The following is a 22,442-nucleotide window of genomic DNA, read 5'->3' on the forward strand; positions in this document are numbered from 1 at the left end:
CATTTAAAAGAACATAATGGTGATGTACCTCTAGCACCTTTAAAGTCACTTTGAATAGAAATTCAACATAAGACCAAAGTATAGAAGGATCTCTCATACTTTACTTTCCATATTTTTAGATATATTTCAATTCCTGTCCCCAAGATTCTCACTTAATCAATTGATAGACAAGTATGAAAACTTTACTTTTTAGTTAAGTACAATTGTGGAAACTGTATTACTGATGACGATGTCTTCTGGTTTTGACACTTCTAGAGGTGAGAAGGCTAATAGCTTCATTTCAAAGTGAGAGTGATTAAACCACCATCGTCTAGAAGTGCTTCCACCCTAAATTTTCCCCAAACCTGGGTGCTGAGAGCTTCTTGCCACAGAGCATCTTCCCTAACCTTTGCACAGAGCCAGTCATCTACATGAAAATGAGCCTTCCCATTTAGATGATGTCTGTGTGGTACCAAAACCACTGGCAAATGAGTCCATGCAATCAAAAAATAAGCACATTGTTGAACAAAATTTAAAAATTATGCAAGCCATCATTTTGGTAACACGTAGCCAGCCTTGTCTCACGACAAGCACAGTGTCTGGGTATCCTTGCCATGACGTAGACGTAGCCCTGAGTGAAGCCTTTGGTTCTCGTGTGCTGAAGCCTGCCAAACTCATTTTCAGATAACATTCTAGAAGACAGACCTGAAAGCAAGTCGTGTAACGACAAGCTGCAGTTTGAGTATAACGAAGAAATCCCCAAGAGGATAAAGAAAGCGGATAACTCCGCCTGCAACAAAGGAAAGGTGGGTGAACGGTTTCTGTTAAATCACACTCGGACTTCCCTCCCTCCCTGCCCCTTCCCTTCACCTTTCCCCTCACTTTCCCTTAGATGCCAAAGCCCACATGGTGATGCTATGGGACACCCACCTGCCATTTGTAGAAGGTTAGTCACTGATTCATCCAGCCAATACCTACTGAAGGTGTACTGTGTGGCAGACACTGAGGTGGGGCAGGAGGTGGTTTAGTGATGGAGCCCAGCCCGTAAACAATGCTTGTTGATAAGTAAAAGAGCAGTGTTCCTCAGTGTTATCAGAGCATTAAGAAGGAAGATTTGGCCAAACAGACAGAACAGGGCACACAGGCCAAGAGGACAGCCGGGTATGTTCAAGGAATTGCTAGAAGTTAATACACAGATAAGAATTTAATTTTTTTTAAAAGTAAAAAATAAAATAAAATAAATAAATAAATTTGGAAATTAAAAAAAAAAAAAGGAATTGCTAGGAGTTTTGAAGATGTTGGGATGGCCAAGAAAACGAACGGGGCCAGATCGTGAAGTGTTAACAGAGGAAGGACACTGAGAATAGAAAGATAAATTAGATACCCAGACCTTACCCTCAAGTGCCTCACAGAATATAGGCTCTGAGCAAATCTGTAGACATAGTTGCAGTTGAGGATGTTAGAGAACAAAAGAATTAAATGTCAGAAATGTGAGCCACAGAAGATACCTGCTCGATTCTCTGTTCATTCAACAAATGCGCACTGACTGTCCCACAGTGGCTCACTGGACTGCACCCAGGTGTCAGACTCACCACTTGCCCTTAGAACGTTTTTACTCTAGGAAAGGTGCTAGGACATGGGTGAACGTAGAGCAAGGAGAAATGCACCGAGAAAGCAGCAGGTAAAGGGCTTCTGGATGGCATATACCTTCCATGTCAACTGGTATCATTTTCCCTTGCTTAGGTGTATGACATGGAGTTGGGAGAAGAATTTTATCTTCCTCAGAATAAAAAGGAGAGCAGACAGATTGCACCAGAGCTTTCCGACCTTGTCATCTATTGCCAAGCAGTAAAATTCCCAGGTAAGAGTAGGCAAAATTATCTAAAACATTTAAAGGTGCCAAGAGATAAAAATATGCTATTTATTTAATCAGGTTCTGTAAATATTCTCAAAATAGCTAAATTGTGTTGCTGAAATCATTGTTATGATACATCCTAAATATTTATTATTATTACAATTTGCTGTGATGCTCATGAGGAAAATACCATAAAATATTTATTTTCCAGATCATATTATGTCTAATAGTTATTAATGAGAATGACAATAACATAATAATATTCATAGCACCTACTGTGTTTCCCCGAAAATAAGACATCCTCCGAAAATAAGACCTAGCGCAACTTTGGGAGAAAAAATAATAAGACACTGTCTTATTTTTGGGGAAACAGGGTAATAGCTAAAATTTATTAAGCATTTAAGTACCAGGATTTGTGTATTTTACATACATCATCTTACTGCCTTCATAATAATTCACTGAGATAATGGGTTTATTTCCCCCCCCCTTTTTTTTTTGACCAATACAAAAGTTTATTTAACAAAAGTTCAGCATGAAAATGGACAGGACTAGATTTTTATATTGTAGTGAAACAGGTGCTGTGGAGAGGGGACATGTGGAAGCAGTTGATTTCTCTGGTAAACATAGCCATTCTTTGTACTCGCTCCAAGGCTTCCAACATAATGATACTATTTCCTTGTATTACCACCATTCCAATATTGTTCTGTTGCCCACCAGCTGCCATCTCCACACATTCATCTGTCATACGATTCCTAAAGGGATCAAATCCCTGCAATATACCCTGGACATGGCTGCCACCATTTAATTTCAATGATAACTTCTTGTCCATCTTTTTTTTTTTTTTTTTTTTTTAACTCGGGAGGGTGAGCTTTGCTCATGGCATCTAAGCGAGCTCCAAGATACCTCCAAACGGAATTCATGGCCTCTCCGACTCTCCTGCGGTCGGCCCAGCATTTTGCTCCTGACGTCACCCATTTATTCCCCATTTTTAAATAAAGACAAAGTCTAAGGGAGGTAAAGTAATTGGCTCTAGGTTTCAGAGTGAAGCAGTTAAGACTCTTCTTTGAAAGTGGCAGAAGTTGACTTACACAAAAAGTAAACCTATTGGCTCACGGATACAGAAGTGTCAGGTACGGCTTGATCCAGGGCTCTCTCCCTGTTTCTCTCGGTCTCTGCCGTGTTGGCCCTCTTCCCTTTGGGCTGTAAGGCAGCTGCAGCAGGCCCGTACTACATGCTTCCAGACTCAGCTTCCGTGTAAGCAGCTCTTCCAGAACGGTCAGCAGCAGTTTGGTGGTTTTCACTGGGTCCTCTGCCCGTCCCTGAACTAGTCACTGTGGCCCAGGGCAGGCAGTGCTCTGACTGTCCCAGGCCTCTGTCTCCTGCCCCACCCCTGAGCTCCACCCAGACCACAGGGACCAAGGATGGCGTTTCAGTGGGAGAAAAAGTTTCCTCAATTGGCCATTTCTAGAAGTAAAGTGCCGATGAACTGCTTTTTAAAAAAAAGGGGGGCGGGGGTCCATTTCAGCTAATAAGTGGCATAACTACGGTTCTGAAGCCTGTCAGTCTGCATCGCACAGCCTCGCCTCTCGTGTCCGGGCGAGTCGTCAGTGAGCTCATCCAGTGTGCGTCCCACAGAGGACAGCAGGAGGTGGAGGGCAAGCAGGAGAGTCATAACCTATGAAGTCAGAAAAACCCACCTCTTTCCACTAAGAAAAAGGACCCCCTTGCAGAGGACAGGAAAGCTACTGGAATTGGGAGATTGTCTAAACATTAGCAAAAGGTATATAAACTTGGCCTGGAGAAGGTTAAAATACCAACCCTCATGTGTGTTTTTTTTCAATATGGTCTGAATGCATATCCTGTCTCCCAGAGGGTTATCTTAAGCATCAGTTCTCACACTCTGCCCTGAAATTGGGACAAAGGTATTGGGCTATTTAAAAATTAGGTAATAGTGGTCTTTTTACACACCAGAAGGGGGGAAAGAATCATAAATAGAACTTTCTCCATTTTAAGCTCTCTCCCATAAACTGTTTGGAAATTTTGGCAGCTGCTGCTGCTTATCTGTTGGCAAAATTCTGTTGAGGAGAATATGAATGAGTAATAGCAAACAGAGATCTCAAAGACATGCAGGGACCTAGCCATTTAGGTGTAGTTTCACAGACCAGGCCTCCTTTCACATAAGTACATGTGTACAGCTGGTGAAAGTGTTCTTATGATGAGGAAAAATCCTTTTCCTGTCGAAAGAGCCTCGTGGCCTGCATGTCCTTCCTCACAGGAACAAGTGTGAAGGTCACTTTGTTCAAGAATCACACTCACTGCCTCTCCTGTACTTTATAAATTCAGCTGACACTACACCCAAACCATCCCACAGGCTTGGTCTTTTCTTCTCAAGCACCAAGTAAATAAAGAGCAAAAATGCCCAAATTTTGGAAGAGTCAAAGGTCATTGGGTCCAGCCTCTGTCTGGAGGTACAGGCTACGCGTGGCATTGTTCAGCTTATTTTTAAAACCAGAGGCCCGGTGGGGTTCCTCGGCCTGGCCTGCACCCTCTCACAATCTGGGACCCCTCGGGAGATGTCAGAGGCCCAGTGCACGATTTGGCCTGATCCCCGCAGGTCGATCTTTGGTTAATCTCTTCCCCCCTTACTCCTCCCTGATTCCCTCTGAGATTCATCATGTTTCCATGCCTGTGCATTGAGCATCTTCCCCCTGGTGGTCAGTGTGTGTCATAGCTACCAGTCGAATGGTCGCTTAGGCTTTTATATATATGAATTCCCAATGTACTGTTCTTTTACAGAGTTTAAATGGCACACAGTCTTTATAAGATATACTGTAGTTTAACTTTTTTTAGTAATTAAAGTTTCAGACATTTTTCTTTTCTCAATTTTACTTACTTTCTCAAAATCACTAAATTGTGTTGCTAGAGTTATTGTTACAATAATACCTTCTACATATTTATCATGGTTATAATTTGTTCTGATGCTTGGGGGGAAAATACCATAAAATGTTCATTTTGCTACACTATGCATTTTAATTTTGCTACATTACCCATTTCGATGCATCTCACCCTTCACCATCCCAAGTCCCTTCCATGGAGCCATATGCAAAAAATCTTCAGAGCAGTGAGGCAGCATGAAGACCATGTGACATGACCTTCCCCAGAAGTACAGTAACCTCCCCAAGATCAGGAGCCTGCTTCAGTGGCAGGATTCCACTCCTCAGTGACCTTGACTAGGGCAGTTAGTTAACCTCTCTGCACTTCAGAGGCCCTTCCTATAAAAGAGACAGAACAGTTCTCACTTGTAGGGTTGTCGTAAACATTAACAATAAAATACCTAATGTGACTAGCACACCATTTACAGTAGCTGGCTTGCTGGAACTTATTGATAAACTAGAGGCCCAAAATACAAAATTCATGCATGGGGGTGGCAGTCGGACATCCCTCTCACAATCTGGGACACCTCGTTCCTAACCACCCACCTGCTCACTCCTTACTGCCTGCATGCTCACTCCTTTCCACTTGGCTCGCTGCTCCTTAGTGCTCCCACCACCACCACCGCTGTGCTCGCCAGCTGTGAGCCCAGCTTCTGGCTGAGTGGTGTTCCCCCTGTGGGAGCGCACTGACCACCAGAGGGCAACTCCTGCATTAAGCGTCTGCTCCCTGGTGGTCAGTGCATGTCATAGCGACCAGTCCTGGTCGTTCCAGTCATTCTGCCTTAAAGGCTGCTGGGCTTTTACATATATAGATGGGCCAACAGGGCAAATTCCTCCCCTCTCTTGATCACCAGCTCGTATTCCTGCTTCCTCGCCCCACCCCAAGAGAACAGCCAGGCTGTTTACAGAAGGTTCCACATATCCCTGGGGAATGTTGACGTGGGCCAGGATGTGTACAAAACTCCCAAAATGAACATGGGGCCTCACTCTGACCCCTCACTGGTTTTACTTGGGAGAAAAATCTACTGTTACATCATTGTGTAGAGGGCAAAGTTCACAAGAAATTTTAAGATAAAGCATGAGAACTCACTAGTGCAAGTTTGCACATCTGTGTGGTTACAGATATTTCAGAGAGAAAAAATTTAGAAGCCCCACAGCTGCTACAAACCCAGCATTCTCTCTGAACAAGTCACTCTACTGAGTATGTAGATATGCATGATCTCATTTCATCCTAACCACAGCCCTTGCACAGGTGAGCAAGGAGTGCAGAGGGTTAGGTAGCTTGTGGGAGGTCGCCCCACTAGGAACTGGATTTAAACCCCAAAGTCTATGCTTTTATTAAACACTCCTTTAGCCTGTCTTCTCTGGTGATGTTTTGGGAAGGTGTATTTTCATCTCAAAGAGGGCCTCCTGAACGCTGCTCCAGCTGAAGGAATTACTATCTCAGGGTACAAGTGTAGACAGTGGAAACAGTTTGGAGGCCACTGGCGATCCTGGTGCCTTGAACTCACTCTTCCTGCACTGGACCCAGGTCTGCATGGTGTGCATTCATTTCTTCGTTCAGCAGAGATCTGTGCGCGCCAGGCACTGTGCCAGGCAGCAGGGAGCCAGGGAGTAGCTGGATCAGGAGTGAGAACGAGAAGCCGTGAGATATCACTGTCATTTAACATATTTCCCGTTTAATCCTCAGACTAAGCCTGTGAGTTCCGATCATTATACCCATTTTGTAGATAAGGAAACTGAGGAACGGAGAAGGCGGATGTTAAATCAGGGCTCCTAATGGCAGGAATTCAACCTAGACAATATGATGCTAAAACTCGGGCTCCGAGCCATTCTTTCATCTCTCATAATTGAGTAATTCGGTCCTGATGATTCAGTGTTGACTGGAGCATTTTCTTTTTATGCAGTTTTTCAAAATTTTTCTGGTGCACCAACAAGTGCGTGTGGGTGCAATTTTGCGGCCATTCTGTGATAATCCTGCAGTTCTTGTCACATTTGCCCACAGAGAGAAAACCTTCGCTCTCACAGCCCACAAGGCTGCTGTGAACAGTGCTGAGAATGCGAGCGGGTCCTCTGAGCAGGGTTACAGGGAGTAGTAAGACTTCAAAGTAAACACGGACAGGGATGGAAAATGTCGAGTTCCCTCGCTTGTAGTTTTTGGCTTATTTATTTTCATTTTATGGGAACAGGCCTGTCAACTCTAAATGCATCTGGCTCTAACAGAGGAAAAGAAAGGAAAAGCAGAAAGTCCATTTTTGGCAACAATCCGGGCAGAATGAGCCCTGGGGAGACGGCATCACTTAGCAAAACATCTGGAAAAAGTAAAGTCACCTTCTTTCAATACCTTTGCTCAATTCCGCATGCTGCCTAAGTCCAACGTTTTACTGTCAAAGCACTTCCCTTGAACGTTTTCTATCTTTTTTTTTTTTATTTCCATGAGTGTTTATGTTATCTTAAGTGTAGTAGAAATATTTTTCAAGTTTACATGTTTAACTTCCTAAAACATAGCACTTTGCTAAAGATGTTCTAACAGTGTTTGCCTCAATAGGGAAAAATTGGAATCACCTTGGAACATTCGAGTGGTTCTTGGAACTGATCTCGTCACCATTATAACTCCAGAAGATATATCCATTTTTATATCCATTTTATTACTAATTACTTTTTATTATAAAAGTAATAAATTCTCATAGTTATAAAAAAAAACCTCAAACAATACAGGGTATTATTAAAATTCCTTTCTATTCTGAATGGCTCGGTTCTAGTCCCCTGAGGTAACCACTGTTAGGTTTATTGTGTTTTGTTCAAGAAGAATAAGGTTCTTTTTAAGGTGATCCAAATGGGATATAACCAAACATATTTGTATAACTTTTATATTGCTGTAACTTTCCAAATAGCTTTCTGAGCATATATCTACCTTATTCCCGGTATGCCTCTGTGGCTTTCCATTGTGTATACACACTGTCATTTAACCACTTCCTCACTGGTGGGACATTTGGATTGCTTCCTGGGTTTTTTTGTTGCTTTTATTTTTTCCTATAACAAATGCTGAAGTGAATACCCTTGTACATATATTGCCATGTATTGTTCAAACATATCCACAGGACAGATGAGGCAAAGCACTGCCAGGCTTTTAATTTAAATTGGTGCTTCTGCACTCTTTTTAAAACTCAGTAGCTATCATTTTGTTTCAAGGTGGTGGACTAGCTCAGTGGTCAGCAAACTGCAGCTCGCGAGCCACATGCATCTCTTTGGCCCCTTGAATGTGGCTCTTCCACAAAATACCACACATGGGCGCGCACAGACAGTGCGATTGAAACTCCGTGGCCCATGCACCGAAGTCGGTTTTCGGCTCTCAAAAGAAATTTCAATCGTTGTACTGTTGATATTTGGCTCTGTTGACTAATGGGTTTGCCGGCCACTGGACTTGGCTCAAGTATAGTGTAACCCTACTATAGTGTAACTGGATAGTGTCCCACTATTAAGATCTACTCTGATGTGTTCCGTGGTTATGATTGTTTTACGGAGATGTTGTTCAGGTTTATCTTTCTAGAACATGTGAAGTGTCCTGCACTAATCTGAGGCTAATCTTTTGGGGGGTTTAGGTTCCTATGAAGGAATGCGACAGGCCTGGGAGGAATCTTCTTCCCCCCTCAGCCCAACCACGTCCCTCAGCGCTATCATTAGAACTCCCAAATGTTACCATATCTCCTCGCTGAATGAAAATGCCGCCAAACGTCTGTGTCGCAGGTATTCTCAGAAACTGATCCAGCACACCGCCTGTCAGCTGCTGAGGACTTACCCGGCTGCCACCCGCATCGACTCCTCCAACCCCAACCCCCTCATGTTCTGGCTGCACGGGATACAGCTCGTGGCACTCAACTACCAGACCGATGGTAATGGCCCGCTCCTCACCTCCCTCCTTTGGCTCTTGTGTTTCAGGAAACGTAGTTCTACAAACAACATTTTATTTTATTTTTTTAATATATTTTATTGATTTCTTAGAGAGGAAGGGACAGAGATAGAGAGTTAGAAACATCGATGAGAGAGAGTTATCGATCAGCCGCCTCTTGCATCACCCCCACTGGGGATGTGCCCGCAACCAAGGCACATGCTCTTGACCGGAATCGAACCCGGGACCTTTCAGTCCACAGGCAGATGCTCTATCCACTGAGCCAAACCGGTCTCGGCAACAAACAACATTTTAGTTAAGAGGGGAAAGATTCCAGACTGGGGCACACCTATGGTAAGAGTGAAGACAGGTGATTTTGATACTGAAGGCGATAAGAAAGAACCTTAAAGGGGTCCCTTGTAATCTTTTTCTTGCTCCCTTCTTAAAGCATTTTTTAAGCATAAGGCTACTCATGTGTGTCTTTAAATACGACACTGTTTAGGGCTGTGTCTAGTTTGTTTCTAAAGACCTTTTGGGGCAGAGAGTTACACCCTTGGGTAAGCTATTCCTTGCAGTCATGAAGTAGTTATTACTCCAGGCAAATTGCATGTTAGCTCCTTATCCATGGAGATGGAAATGGAGAACCGAAAAAGCAGTGTTTGATTTTCTCCACTGCTGCTGAAACTCTCTTAGCAGGAATACCTGAGGAGGCGCTACCCTTCATTGCACACTTACTGTACGACAGACACGGGGCTGAATTTTCCTTGACTCCCTATTACCCTTTGCAACAACCCTAAGCGGTGGACACCTTTATGATCCCCATTCCTCAGATGAGCAAACCTAGGCACAGAGCGATGGATTTGCTCAAGGTTGCAGAATGACTAGTAGTAATGAATTCAAGGACTCTGGGCGTGGAGAGGACAAAGTATTTTGTTTCTACTTGGTTATGGGGGCAGGAAGGGAGCTGCAGAAGATAAAGTCGATGAGGAATGTTTCCTCGAAGCACCTTCGGAAGCCACAGTCTTTCCTTGGAACAGCCAAGCGGCCTTCTCGTCCCTCTCACGTGACCTGAATCAGATCCTAAGCAACTGGGCTGACCCGCCAGCCGCAGCATAGCCCTGCCTCCAGCCAAGGTCAACCACACCTTTCGCTCTCGAATCAGCTCGCCACCTGGCACTGGTGCCAACAGTGCCCATGTATGGCTGACCCTGCCAACGCATTTTTTTTTTCCTGCCCTTGTTATATTCGCTTCTTTCCATTGAAACGAAATAACACGATGCAGGTGAAGTACCCTGCTTAGCATAGTGGCTGGCACAGAGAAAGCATTCCACGAACGTTAACGATGATGAAGTGTTTTTGATAAGTTATGAAAACAGTAGGATTTGGACTCGCCAGTGGAAATAATAATGAAATATTTTCAAAGTTATAAAAGTTTCTTTTCAATCTGTCCCGAGTGGCTTGCGGGCTCACATCTCTGACCCTGTCTGTAGCCCTTTGGCGCCCTGGGTTATTATGATACTGAAATATTTTAAGTCAAGTGAAATCACTAGCAAAACGGTTTTCTCAAGGAAATGGAAATGCGTTTGGTTTTGGATGTGCCCGTTCTCCTGGGCCCGCCAAGGCTGGTGCAGACACACCGGCTCCACCGATGGCAAAGGGAGTCACTGCTGAAAGGAGCTGCCCCTCCTGCTTCCTCCACCACCACTGCCACCTCCCACCCCCTCACCCCTGCCAAGTCCCGAAGCACACACGGAGGCTACAGCTCGGCCTTCACTCACCCCTGAAGGCTTTGCCTCTCTCCCAAATCAATCTGGGAGTACCTGTTCGAGCTGCCTCCTCAGGGGGACTCTGTTGATGGCTCTGTTGATGGTTTATCCTCAAGTTTCTCCACATAGTCTTCCAGCCTGAGAGACAGTGCTGCCATAATGCCTCTCTGAGCCAATGCCACGGGCAATGATGACACGCATCCCCACGCTGGACAAAGCACAAGCAACAGGCAGTTTCACCATGCTCACCTGTAAAAGTGGTCTTCATTTGCCCAAACTGGGCATAGAGCCTGGCTAATACCTTGCATGCAGTGGGTGCTCAATAAATGCACGCTGAGCTGAAACAGACTGCCCCCCCCCCCCCCGCCCCATTGCAGTCTGAGTCTGTAGTTCTTTGGTTTTTAGGCACTTTTCTGTGGATTGCAAGTCCAAATAGATCAGAGTCTATTGGACTCACTATCTTTTAATTTTTACAAAGAATTCCTAGATTAGGGAGCACTTGATATTCCATGAAACATCCCAAATAACAGAGAACACTCTCCCAGTGTCCCTCTAGCCTCCGACTGTGTTCCATGGATCATCTGCCTTGCCACTTCCTGGATGTCAGAGGACCCTGATGCCCCAAAGGAGTATCTTAGGGTCATCTCTTCCCAGAATTTCTAGTGGCTCCATCAACTCCAAGAAGGTCTGCAGTGATCTGGAGCCAGGAATAGCCCAGGTCTGCACTCAGTGAAACCAACTCTTGAGTTTGGAAACTGACTGGAGCCTGGTATGCAAGCCTGGTGATGGCTGGCAATCATCAGCATTCTTTCACCTAGAGCAGAACAAGTATAAGGACACGCGACCCCATCAGAAGAAAAGCTGTTAATATGGTCATGCTTTCCTGAATGATTGTCAAACTCTTTATGATGACGTTTTTAGCCCCAAAGTATAGGCATCATTATTACGGGAATGGTGCCTACTTAATACAGGGTTTTTAAATAAATAGGAGACCACACAGGTAATGATAAGCCTGATCTGCCAGGCATTGTCTGGGAGGCGTGATCAGGTGACACGGATTCATGCACCTTCCTTCACTTGCTGACAACAGGGGTTTTAAAACTATAGCCCCAGGTGAAATCCTGGGACCACGCCTAAGGGACAATTGGAGGGCTAGATCTGAGGTCCTACCTTTACTCCAAAACTAGAGACCCGTTGCATGAAGATTCATGCAAGAATAGGCCTTCCGCCAAAACCCGTGTGGCTCAGTGGATAGAGTGTCGGTCTGCGGACTGAAAGGTCCCAGGTTCGATTCCGGTCAAGGGCATGTACCTTGGTTGCCGGCACATCCCCAATAGGGGGTGTGCAAGAGGCAGCTGATTGATGATTCTCTCTCATCAATGTTTCTAACTCTCTATCCCTCTCTCTTCCTCTCTGTAAAAAAATCAATAAACTATATTAAAAAAAAGAAAAAAAGAATAGGCCTTCCTTCTCCTAGCTGCCAGCACTGGTTTTCCTCTGGCACCCGGGACCCACGCCTTCGCTCCAGCTACCACCTCCCACCTTCACTCCTTTCCACCTTCACTCCTGGCAGAGCCTTCAGTGTTTGCTCCCGCCGGAGCGCCACTCCTGTCTCTCCCTCCGCCCTCCGCTTCATAGCAGGCATCCTGCCCTCTGTGCCTGCATATGCAAATTAATCCACCATCTTTGTTGGATTGATTTGCATACTCCTGGTTTGCTTGAGGGTGTCACTGAGGTATAGTCAATTTGCATATTTCTCTTGTATTAGTGTAGATGAGCAGTTCTGCCTGGATCAGGTTTACCTGTTGAGTTACTAAATGAGATTAGACCCAGCTGGTTTGGCTCAGTGGATGGAGTGGTGGCCCATGAACTGAAATGTCCCAGATTTGATTCCAGTCAAGGAATCAAATACCTCAGTAGCAGTCTCCATCCCTTCCCTGGTCTGGGCCAGTGCAAGAGGCAACCAATCAATGTGACTTTCCTCTCACATCAATGTTTCTCTCTCTGTCTCTCCCCCTCCTTTCCATTCTGCCTTAAAAAAAGGGGGGAAAAAATCAATGGAAAAATATCCTCAGGTGAGAATTAACAACAAAAAAAGAAAAAGTGCTTAAAAGTTTGAGAAAGTACAAGGATAGACACAGACCTCCTGGGATCAGACTTCAAACCCAAATGGGTGTTGGCATCATAATCATAATTTACTACCTACTGTTTATTGAGATAGTCTATGAGCCATATGTGCCGAATGCTGGGTAGAGACTTACACACATTTTCTTATTTATGACACGCCTGTGAGGTGTACCTTATGCGGCTCGGTTGTAGAGATTTAGATCAGGCTGCCGCGGTTCAAACCTCAGCATCCACCACTTAGTGACTGTGTGCCTTGGGTTCCTTCACTTCTTGTGCCTCAGTTTCCTCATCTATAAAATGAGAATACCTCTGGGAAGCACTGATGTGTGTAAAGTGTGTGGAATGGGGCCTGGTACACAGAGCACAGTAAGCTGAGCCGCTGTAATTTTTAGTAATATATATCCATTTCACATTCATCAACTCTGCACCAGCTAGCCTGCTTCCCCCTCTTAGCCCTCCTAGCCCAGGTCTATGTTCCTCTGTCACAGGGTGGCCTGGGAAGAGAATTCTCTCTTCCTGCAGGCAAGACAGCCTCAACGAATCAGTCACATGAGGACTGGGTGGGCCTGAGAGGTGGGGTCCAGGGCACTGATTTTATAGATAAGGAGATGGAACCCACGTAGCTTTCCTGTGCCTTAGCACTTACCCCAGGGATTCCGGCCTGCAATCCCAGCCAACCCCACGTACGCGGAAAAAATTTTACACACGAGACATGTGGAGGCCAACTTCTTATTGCTCCGTGGTGCTCACCACACTTTTCCTTGATGTCGGTCCATGTAGCAGAGTTCGCTCTGCACATGGAAGGAATCTATCAGAGGGAACATTTGTCAGGTGTGCCTCATAAACCCCGTGTTCACCTGGGCAACCTTTCTCCGGGCTTGCTCCATCAGATGAGCATTTGTGTGTGTCAGAGCCCAAACCCGTGCTGGAGTCCAGCGGTCCTCGGAGAGCCGTGCCAAGTAAAAGCTGGCCACGAGCGACTGGAAGCCGTTGCGAGGGTTCCCGGGGTTTACGACGGAGGGGACGGATCACGGACATGATGTGAATCACATGTGATAATAATTTTTTTCATATTTAACTGCAATTAAAAAGAGGTAGAAATACTGTAATTTATGGGTTGAAATTGAGATTTCATGGAAAGATATATTTTTCTGGCTCTTCTCCCAGTCTGTCTTGGATTATTAAGATTTTATCTTATATTTGCAAAGGCAAGAATTGGTCATACAATTGTCTGCATGGTTTGGTGTTCAGGGATAAGAAAATGCCATGATTATTCCTTACTAAAATTCTGTATAAAATGAGGTATTACAAAGATTTTTTTTTTTTTCAGATGGGTGTTGCAAATTTTGATTTGCAAAAGGAGTTTTTAAGTGGCAGAACCCATGGACTGAGCCCCGAAAAGACAGGGATCTTGGTCTTGTTACCTGTTTTCTCTCGTGCCTAACAACCTGGCACATGGTAGCCACTCGGTCAGTCTCTTCTTTGTGCTTAAGCTTAGGGAAAATTGATACAAAGTTCTTTGAACTTGACTTTTTTTAAATACATTTTTTATTGTTGATAGTATCACAGATCTCTCCCATTTCCGCCCCCCTTCACCCCACTCCTTCCCCCATGTCCTCACAACCCTATTGCCCATGTCCGTGGGCTGTGCATATAACATGTAAGTTCCGAACTTGACATTCATAAGCAGCAGAGTAACAAGCAACGTTTGTTTTTGCAGATCTCCCTTTACATTTAAACGCTGCCATGTTTGAGGCCAATGGCGGCTGTGGCTTCGTGCTGAAACCCCCAGTCCTGTGGGACAGGAACTGCCCCATGTATCAGAAGTTTTCTCCCCTGGAAAGAGACCTGGACAACATGGAGCCTGCCGTCTACTCTCTGACTGTAAGTGTGGCTCTGTCTGCAGGGGAGGGCCAGGTGCTTCCACCTTTCGGAATATGCGCTGGGTTTTTTTTATTTTTTGTTTTTTGTTTTTTAATATATCTTATTGATTTTTTTACAGAGAGGAAGGGAGAGAGATAGAGAGCTAGAAACGTTGATGAGAGAGAAACATCGACCAGCTGCCTCCTACACACCTTCTACCGGGGATGTGCCCACAACCAATGTACATGCCCTTGACGGGAATCGAACCTGGGACCACTGAGCCAAACCGGCTTCGGCTATGCGCTGGTTTTGAATTCAGGGCATTGCGAAGTTCTCGTGTCACTGTTGTGCTTTTGCAGATTTAGTTCCCAAAAGGATTCTTTACCTGTCAAAGCAGTGGCAGTGGCTGAGGTGTGTGCCAGTGCCCAGGAGGTGGAGCTGTGCGTTCCCTGCGTTCCCTGCTTTCCCCGCACACTGACGGCGGGGATTCTGTCTTCCGGGCCCGCAGCACCGTCATTCTGAGTTTCTCCCATAAAAGTTGAGCTCCTTGTTAGAGCAGGTCATCTTAAACTCTGACAGGCTCTCGTAAGATCGAACGGGCATCAGTCTACAGATCAGTTAAATATCTTTCCTCCTTGCAGTTTAAACTTTATCGTTCCTGGCCCTTTCCTTATTTCTTTTATTACCTAATTAACCCAATGTCAAAACACCAGACTGCCCTTATGACAACCCCCGGCAGCTCATCATTCAGCTTTATTCCCCCATCCTGTCGCTGCCTCTTAGCGGACAGAGAAAAAGACCTCTGGGTGGCTGGCAGGGATGAGGTAATCGCTACCCTCCAACCTTAGAACTTGTCCATTTCCCTCCAAAGGAAGAATGCCAAGCGGCCTCTGCTCACCCCTCTGACACCCCGGGAGAACTCTCGGGTTTTGCTACCACCAGGGCAGAGGGCCTCCTCTGTCTGACCAGATTAGCTAGACTCGCGTAGACTTTTAACTGTTTACAGAAGGCTATGAATAAGTTTTTTAAAACATTCCCCGTGACTTGCTGTAAAACTAAACCATTCAAGAAAATGGCTTTGAAGTTATAAAATATACACCTAAAACATCTTGAACAGAATGTTCACAACCATTTTGTGCTTACATCCCGTAAAATCTCCCCGTTTCCCTTTGCCTTCTTGCGAAACTTAATTTCATCTTAATTGCTTGGCTTTGAAGATACTTGAACATTTTGACAGTTGAAAAGTGACAGGTGAATGCTGGTGACAAAACAAGCTTTTCCCATGATTCCAGGCGTGTGGTTGCCTGATTGCAATCACATCCTGCTTTGGGGGGTGGCAGTGGGGAGAGATATTTTAGCAGATTTATTCACCATGAACCTCATCCATCCCAGAGTGTTCTTTGTGGAGGGAAGCGCTGAGGTGCAGAGGTTGCCTTTGTTTCTTTTTCATCTTCAGTGACCTGGTCCTCGCTTCCTCCCCCAGATTGTCTCTGGCCAGAACGTGTGCCCGAGCAACAGCACAGGAAGCCCGTGCATCGAGGTGGACATCCTGGGCATGCCGCTGGACAGCTGCCACTTCCGCACGAAGCCCATCCACCGGAACACTCTGAACCCCATGTGGAACGAGCAGTTTTTCTTCCGGGTTCACTTTGAAGACCTCGTTTTTCTTCGTTTTGCAGTTGTGGAAAACAACAGCTCGGCGGTCACTGCTCAGAGAATCATCCCGCTCAAGGCTCTAAAGCGAGGTAGAGTAGCATCATCCTGCTGTTAATAATTGCTGTGGCTCCGCCGACTGGCTCAGTGGTTGAGCGTAAGCCTATGAACCAGAAGGCCACAGTTCGATTCTCGGTCAGGACACATGCCCAGATTGTGGGCTCAATCCCCAGTAGGGGATGTGCAGAAGGCAGCTGATCACTGATTCTCTCTCATCATTGATGTTTCTCTCTCTTCCTTCTTGTCTGAAATCCACAGAAATATATTACAAAAATAAAAAATAATTTCTGTAGCTCAGTGATGGATGCCATAGAGATCTTTAGACTGTTCTCTCTACTTTTAAGTGTATATTTAAGATTTTCATTTTTAAAAAGTTGAAATAAGAGGCAGGAAAAAAAATAACACAAATTTGAATACTGTTTAAGTGCATCTCATAACAGGTTTTCTTTTATGTTATCCTCAAATTGGAGGTATTCACATTTCTGAGGAAGTATGGCCTCCACCGCCGCTGCTGACGTCGAGAGCTGTGGTGGTTGCCCTCCCCCCCCCCCCCCCACATCCCTGCCCAAATAGCACCCACTGCACCCCTGGCACTTTTTTTTTTTTTTTTTTTTTTTAAGATAACTTCACTTTTTTTTTTTTTTTTTATCCTCACCCAAGGATATGTTTACTGATTTGAGAGAGAGGGGAAGGAAGAGGGATATCATTGTGAGAGAGAAATATAAATCAATCACTTGTCTCCCATACGTGCCCCCACCACACCCTGATGGGAGATGGAACCTGCAGCCTTTTGGTGCACGGGACGAGCTCCAGTCAACTGAGCCACCGTGCCAGGCCCCCCTGGCACTTTCCAAGCTGAGACTGAAGTGAGCAGAGCAAACCGAGAGGAGGGCGGGAGAGGTAGTGGCTCACTGGCCCAGAGTGGAATCAGTGCCTGGCAGAGTTCAGTGTCGGGAGCCAGGGATGGTGCTGGGATTAGAGCAGGGAGGACAGAGAACCCTGAGCAGAGGCAGAGCTGGTGGCTGGTGGACTGGCTTTGCTGTGGGTCTTCGGGGAGCTTCTGGGGCCGCAGCTGTTGTTCCGCTTACTTATGCATTCATTGGTTGATTCTCGCACTTGCCCTGACCCGGGATCGAACCCGCAACCTTGGAGTATAGGGACTTTGCTCTAACCAAGTGAACTACCGAGCCAGGGCCTCTGCCTACCATTTAGTGGCAGAGCTCCGCAGTGCATGGCTAACGGGCTTTTCCCAATTCTGCGTCATTCCAGGATATCGGCATCTTCAGCTGCGAAACCTCCACAATGAAGTCTTGGAAATCTCTAGTTTATTCATAAACAGCAGAAGGATGGAAGAAATCTCCTCTGGCAGTTCCGTGTCAGCCTCTCTGGTAATCAAGCTCTGTTTCACTCAGCATGTTTGTGGGGATGGCTATGCTGGAGGTAGGCTTGCTCATGATACAGGAAAGTGATCATTAGGTAGCTGTGGAAATAATGATGATGATGATGATGATGATGATGATGATGATGATGGCTGGCATTGGCACTTCTAAGCACTTTACATATATATGAATTCACCGAATCTTCTCAATAACTTTTTTATGAAAGAACTTTGAGTATGGTCTCGGTTTTACAGATGAGGAAGGTAAGAGCTAAGTACCTCGGAAGTCACACAGCTATAAACCCAAGTTCACCTAGTGCTAAAGCCCATACTCTTTTTGTTTTTTGTGTGTGTTTGTTTGTTTAATATGTTTTTATTGATTTTAGAGTGGAAGAGAGAGAGAAACGTTGATGAGAGAGAGATCAATCGGCTGCCTCTTGCATGCCCCCTACTAGAGATCGAGCTTGCAACCCAGGAAGGTGCCCCTGACCAGGAATTGAACCCAGGATCTCTTGGTCCATGGGATGATGCTCAATCCATTGAGCTACAGCAGCCAGGCCAAAGCCCATACTCTTAATATGAGCCAAAAATAACATGTGGGGAAGAAGTTAATTAAGCAAACCTGCTAGGAAGCATTCAGTTCTCCTAGAAACTTTGGGTTAGACCAGGAAAATCTTCTGCTTCTTCAGTGGTCCAGGAATGGATGCCAGGTGAGCAGGGTTGGGGTGGCAGCCAGGTGCTGCTGTTGATACATAACTGCCCCCTGGCAATTGGGGAGATACAGAATCTGCGCTCGGGGGGATGAGGAAGGTACACGGCAGACAAAAGGTGCCATCACTGCAGAATCAGCATTTTAACAAGTTCCCGGGTAAGGGTCTTACCCATTGAGGTTCGAGAGCCATAGGACTTGCGCTCACTCCAGTAATTCAGGGTTGATGACTAAACCAAGCGACCCTGCTTTAATAAACTGGTTCATTCCATTATGCTTGCTCTTTAAAAATCAGTTTAAAGGCTGTTAGATTCCCTCTTTGCACCCTTAACAGCCTGATCACTGTCGTATCAACCTTACACTTCAACATAGTCCTGACAACCCCTGAAAAGGCACCTTCTATGCTCACGATGGCGCTGACCGGACCCCAGCCACTGCCACCATCAAACAGTGGGGCTTTCTTCCCTGCTTCTCTTCCCCTCCCCTCGTCAGTTTCTTCTCTCTGTCTCTGACCTTGATTCCCTAGCTTTTCCCTTCAATGTGTGGCCAAGGTTAGAAACAGCTCTTTGGCCAAAGTGGAGGGAGGTATTGCCTGCCTTCTGCAAGGACTGGGCACCAGGGACTGGGCTGCCTGGCACCTAAGAGCAAGAACCAGAGGGTTTCAGAAGGCAGGGCAGGGCTTTCTGCACGATCCCGGGTTTTCACCCTCAGCACCTGTCAGAGCTGCAGATGCCACACGTGCCATGCAAGAGCCGCTTTTCCTCACAATACCTCTGCTGACACCAACTGTGTCATGTCTTTTCCAATGCTGCTTCCCCACTTCCCGGCACCAGCTGGCCGACCTACCTTTCAGTCCAATGCTCACACTATCTACTTGAGTCAGCATCAGACCCTACAAGTTAAGGGCTCAGTCCTGCAACCCTACCCACATTTTACATGCCCGTTGCAGGTCCCTCCTCTGATTCTATAATTTGCTCAAATGACTCTCACAGAACTTAGGAAAGTGCTTTACTTACTAGAATATTTCATTTATCATCTTACCATCCAAAATTCTAGTCCAGTGCCCTCAAGAGAGATGAAACTCAATAACACTGTTGGATGTCAGTTCAGAAATAAGGACTAATGTACATTTTAGATGATATCAGTTCCATACTTACACTGGAAAGAGATCGTGTTTTGTGAAATAAATTAATGGTTTTGTGGTGTGCTGCTACACATCCTCACTAGACTATTAAAGAAGATGTGCCATCGCTTCTTCAACCACATAACAATAGGTCAGGGTGTGAGGGATGCTAGAATGGCTCTGTATTGACATGTCCCTGTAAACACCTGTAAGAATGAGCACCTCAGTGGTGAACATAGCCTAGAATTTGCATCAGAATGAGAATTAGCCGAGACTGGTTTGGCTCAGTGGATAGAGTGTCAGCCTGCCAACTTAAGGGTTCCAGGTTCAATTCCAGTCAAGGGCATGTACCGTGGTTGCGGGCACATCCCCAGTAGGAGGTGTGCAGGAGGCAGCTGATCGATGTCTCTCTCTCATTGATGTTTCTAACTCTCTATTCCTCACCTTTCTTCTCTGTAAAAAATCAATAAAATATATTTTTTTAATTAAAAAAAAAGAATGAGAATGAATGAGAAACCATGTGATCTTCCTTGACAGATGTTTAGCACAGAAGAAAGAAAATGTCTGCAGACTCACAGAGTCACGGTGCATGGGGTCCCAGGTCCGGAGCCCTTCACTGTTTTCTCTATAAATGGAGGCACCAAGGCAAAGCAGCTTCTCCAGCAAGTAAGTGCACTGAGCCTGTATGTGTGACTACATACACACAAATACACCAAAGTCCACGTTGATGATTTGCCTTTTGATTATTTGTGATATCCAACATTGAGATCTGCCCTACACATGCCCTGAGAGGTCTTGGTACCTCTAAACAAGCTACCTTAGCCTTTAGAGAAGAATTTCTAAGACTTCTTCAGCCACATAAAGAACACTGGGCTCTAGAAGGATAAAGACCAGGATGAGTGGCTCTCTGACCTTGCATACTGTTTCCCTCAGGGCCTAGATTCAGGCCTCATAATCCCTCTTAATGCAGAGCTTACTAATCGACCAGAATTTGCACATGAACTGATTGAAGTCTGCTTGTCATTCTAGGGGTTGGGTCAAATTCTTAGAGCATCAGGATGGACCATATAGGTCAAGACATCTTCTGCCCCTCCAGCCTCAGGCCTCCATTTGCATGTTGATCAGCCACCTTGTCCCCCTTGCCCTGGCACCTGACCATGACCTTTAAAGTCATACCCCTCTAGAGGTACGAAGAGGCATGGAGATCCCAAAACAAGAGGATGAGAGCCTATTAACCCAACCCCCATAGCAGAGCTGGCCTAAGTCCCCTCGTGCTGGGCTTCTGCCCTGGATCCCTGGGGGTCTTGGTGGCCTTCTGCCAGCAGACACAATGCCCCTCGGGAGGACTTGTCAGAGGGAGAGAGCCAGACACAAGCAGCAGCATCCCGAGAGGGAGGCAGCCTCTCAGAAGAGCAAGGAAGGTCCATGTGCAACCCCTGTTCTCTTCTCACTGGAAGCACCACTCCTGTGCTTCACTCTCTTCTCCAACATGCTCCCTCATATCCTTGCAGACTCTTTCATCCTCAGCCCATTTCAGAATCCCTCCTTCTCCTTGGAGGTAGGCCGAGGGGAGCCGTGACCAAGGGACCAACTGTGGAGCCCCCTCTGAAGTTAGGGCACATGACAAACTGCCACTGCGATCATGGAATGGTTGGGGTTAAAAACACATTGATGAACCACACATACTAAGTGTTAATAAGTAGTTCGGTCCTTTGAGGGGAAGTCTCTATGGACAGGCCAACTTTCCCCCAAGATCTTATAATTGACTTAGACTCAGAGAAAACAGCTCCCGTGTCAAATATCATAGACTCTCTAATAGAAACTACTCCCAAGTTGGGGTTGTTTTGGGATTTTTGTTTCTTAAATCAACAGTCTATGAACTTCAGTGTCTGCTGTCGCAAAGCACTGTTGGGGTTTTGGGGACTCTATAAAATAGGAAGTTACAAAGCAAGGAGACATTCCCAGGGACCACCCATAAACAGCAGCCACGCCCCATAAAGCAGCACTGAGGAGGGAGGGACTGCTCCCCGCTCCTAGGGGCCTTGCATCCTGAATTGTTCCTATGGTGGTGGTTGCCTTGCCGCCTGAAATCCAGAGCCCAGCACCCATTCCCAGCCAAGGGCTCGGGGGAAGGGAAAGCCTTTCTGAGACTCTTCTGCCCCCTCCCTCCTCAGTTCATGCTTTTCCTCCAAGTGAGATGCAGCAGCAACAGGTGTTGAGGAGAAAGAAGTTGACTTCACCAGGCCCTTCTCTTGGCACCCACTTTTAGTTGAGCCTTTTGTTAGGAACCAGTACAATGTGAGCGTGAAAGGGTTCATCAGCAAGAGGAACTGCAGTGATGGCTCAAAGCTATTGAGTTCTCATGCTGTGCCCACGCTCTGCTTTATAAACAGTGTCTCAATCATGCAACAAATCGTAAAATTAAGAGGTTGTACTGTGGAAGCAGAAAAATAATTTTCCTCCCACCTCCTAAGTTCTCCTAGCTAGACCTCTAATCAAATTAATATAAGACCGATTAACAGGAGAAAATAACCCATCTTATCACGTATGTACACGAGGAGGTTCTGTAAGAATAGGAGACCAGAGGACAGAGGGGACAGTGAGACTTATATGACATCGCGAGCTAAGGAGAAGGAGGGTTGAAGTTTGGGATTTCAAAGGGCAGGAGGGCAATCCACATGGAGATGGAAAAGCCAGTGTTTGGTAGAGAAGTGTTGGCTGGGCCATCTTTACCAATGGGACAGAGCGGACTTGCTAGGCTCCTCCCCATCACACCTACTTCTTATGACACTGTAGCTATCCGCGATGACACCTTCCTCCTGGAGCACAGCCTCTCTCTAAATTCTTTTAGACAGTAAGGGGGAAGGTTGAAGGTTCTCTCTGAGTCTTTTGTTTCTTGAAAATAACCAATCTAAAATAATCAGTATCCCAAAAATCACATTTTGGGGAGGCACATTCTGCTTCCCCTCAGTACTCTTCCTGTTCCCCTTCATAGAGGGGAAACTGAATCTCTAACAGGTTAATATCCTGCCCAGCACCTTGCAGTCAGTAAGGATTGAAGGCAGACCTCGAACTCAGTCTGCCTGGCTCTCCGGCCTTGTCTCGGT

At 45.8% G+C, this 22,442-nt stretch overlaps 2 protein-coding genes across 4 annotated transcripts in view; one reads left to right on the forward strand and one right to left on the reverse strand.

Annotated features, from left to right (window-relative positions):
- The window catches only part of PLCE1 (phospholipase C epsilon 1), a 268,999-nt gene that overhangs the window by 235,533 nt on the left and 11,024 nt on the right, over positions 1–22,442 (forward strand). For all 3 annotated transcript variants that reach the window (XM_084903476.1, XM_084903478.1, XM_084903477.1), the window contains 8 exons: positions 664–785; positions 1,723–1,840; positions 6,957–7,088; positions 8,370–8,660; positions 14,270–14,433; positions 15,896–16,157; positions 17,395–17,513; positions 19,873–20,001. In XM_084903476.1, the coding sequence (XP_084759602.1) occupies positions 664–785; positions 1,723–1,840; positions 6,957–7,088; positions 8,370–8,660; positions 14,270–14,433; positions 15,896–16,157; positions 17,395–17,513; positions 19,873–20,001 (1,337 nt within the window). The remainder of the gene's footprint in view (positions 1–663; positions 786–1,722; positions 1,841–6,956; positions 7,089–8,369; positions 8,661–14,269; positions 14,434–15,895; positions 16,158–17,394; positions 17,514–19,872; positions 20,002–22,442) is intronic.
- On the reverse strand, positions 2,204–2,780 carry LOC311632199 (small nuclear ribonucleoprotein G-like). Its single transcript, XM_084903334.1, has one exon. It carries the CDS (start codon positions 2,661–2,663, stop codon positions 2,391–2,393), a length of 273 nt encoding a protein of 90 aa, XP_084759460.1. The 5' UTR covers positions 2,664–2,780; the 3' UTR covers positions 2,204–2,390.

Source organism: Pipistrellus hanaki (assembly GCF_964339955.1).
Source record: "Pipistrellus hanaki genome assembly, chromosome: 14".
Taxonomy (NCBI): domain Eukaryota; kingdom Metazoa; phylum Chordata; class Mammalia; order Chiroptera; family Vespertilionidae; genus Pipistrellus; species Pipistrellus hanaki.

What these genes read in the sequence shown, in the direction of transcription:
- LOC311632199 (XM_084903334.1), bottom strand. Translation starts at nt 2,663, where the DNA reads ATGGACAAGAAGTTATCATTGAAATTAAATGGTGGCAGCCATGTCCAG.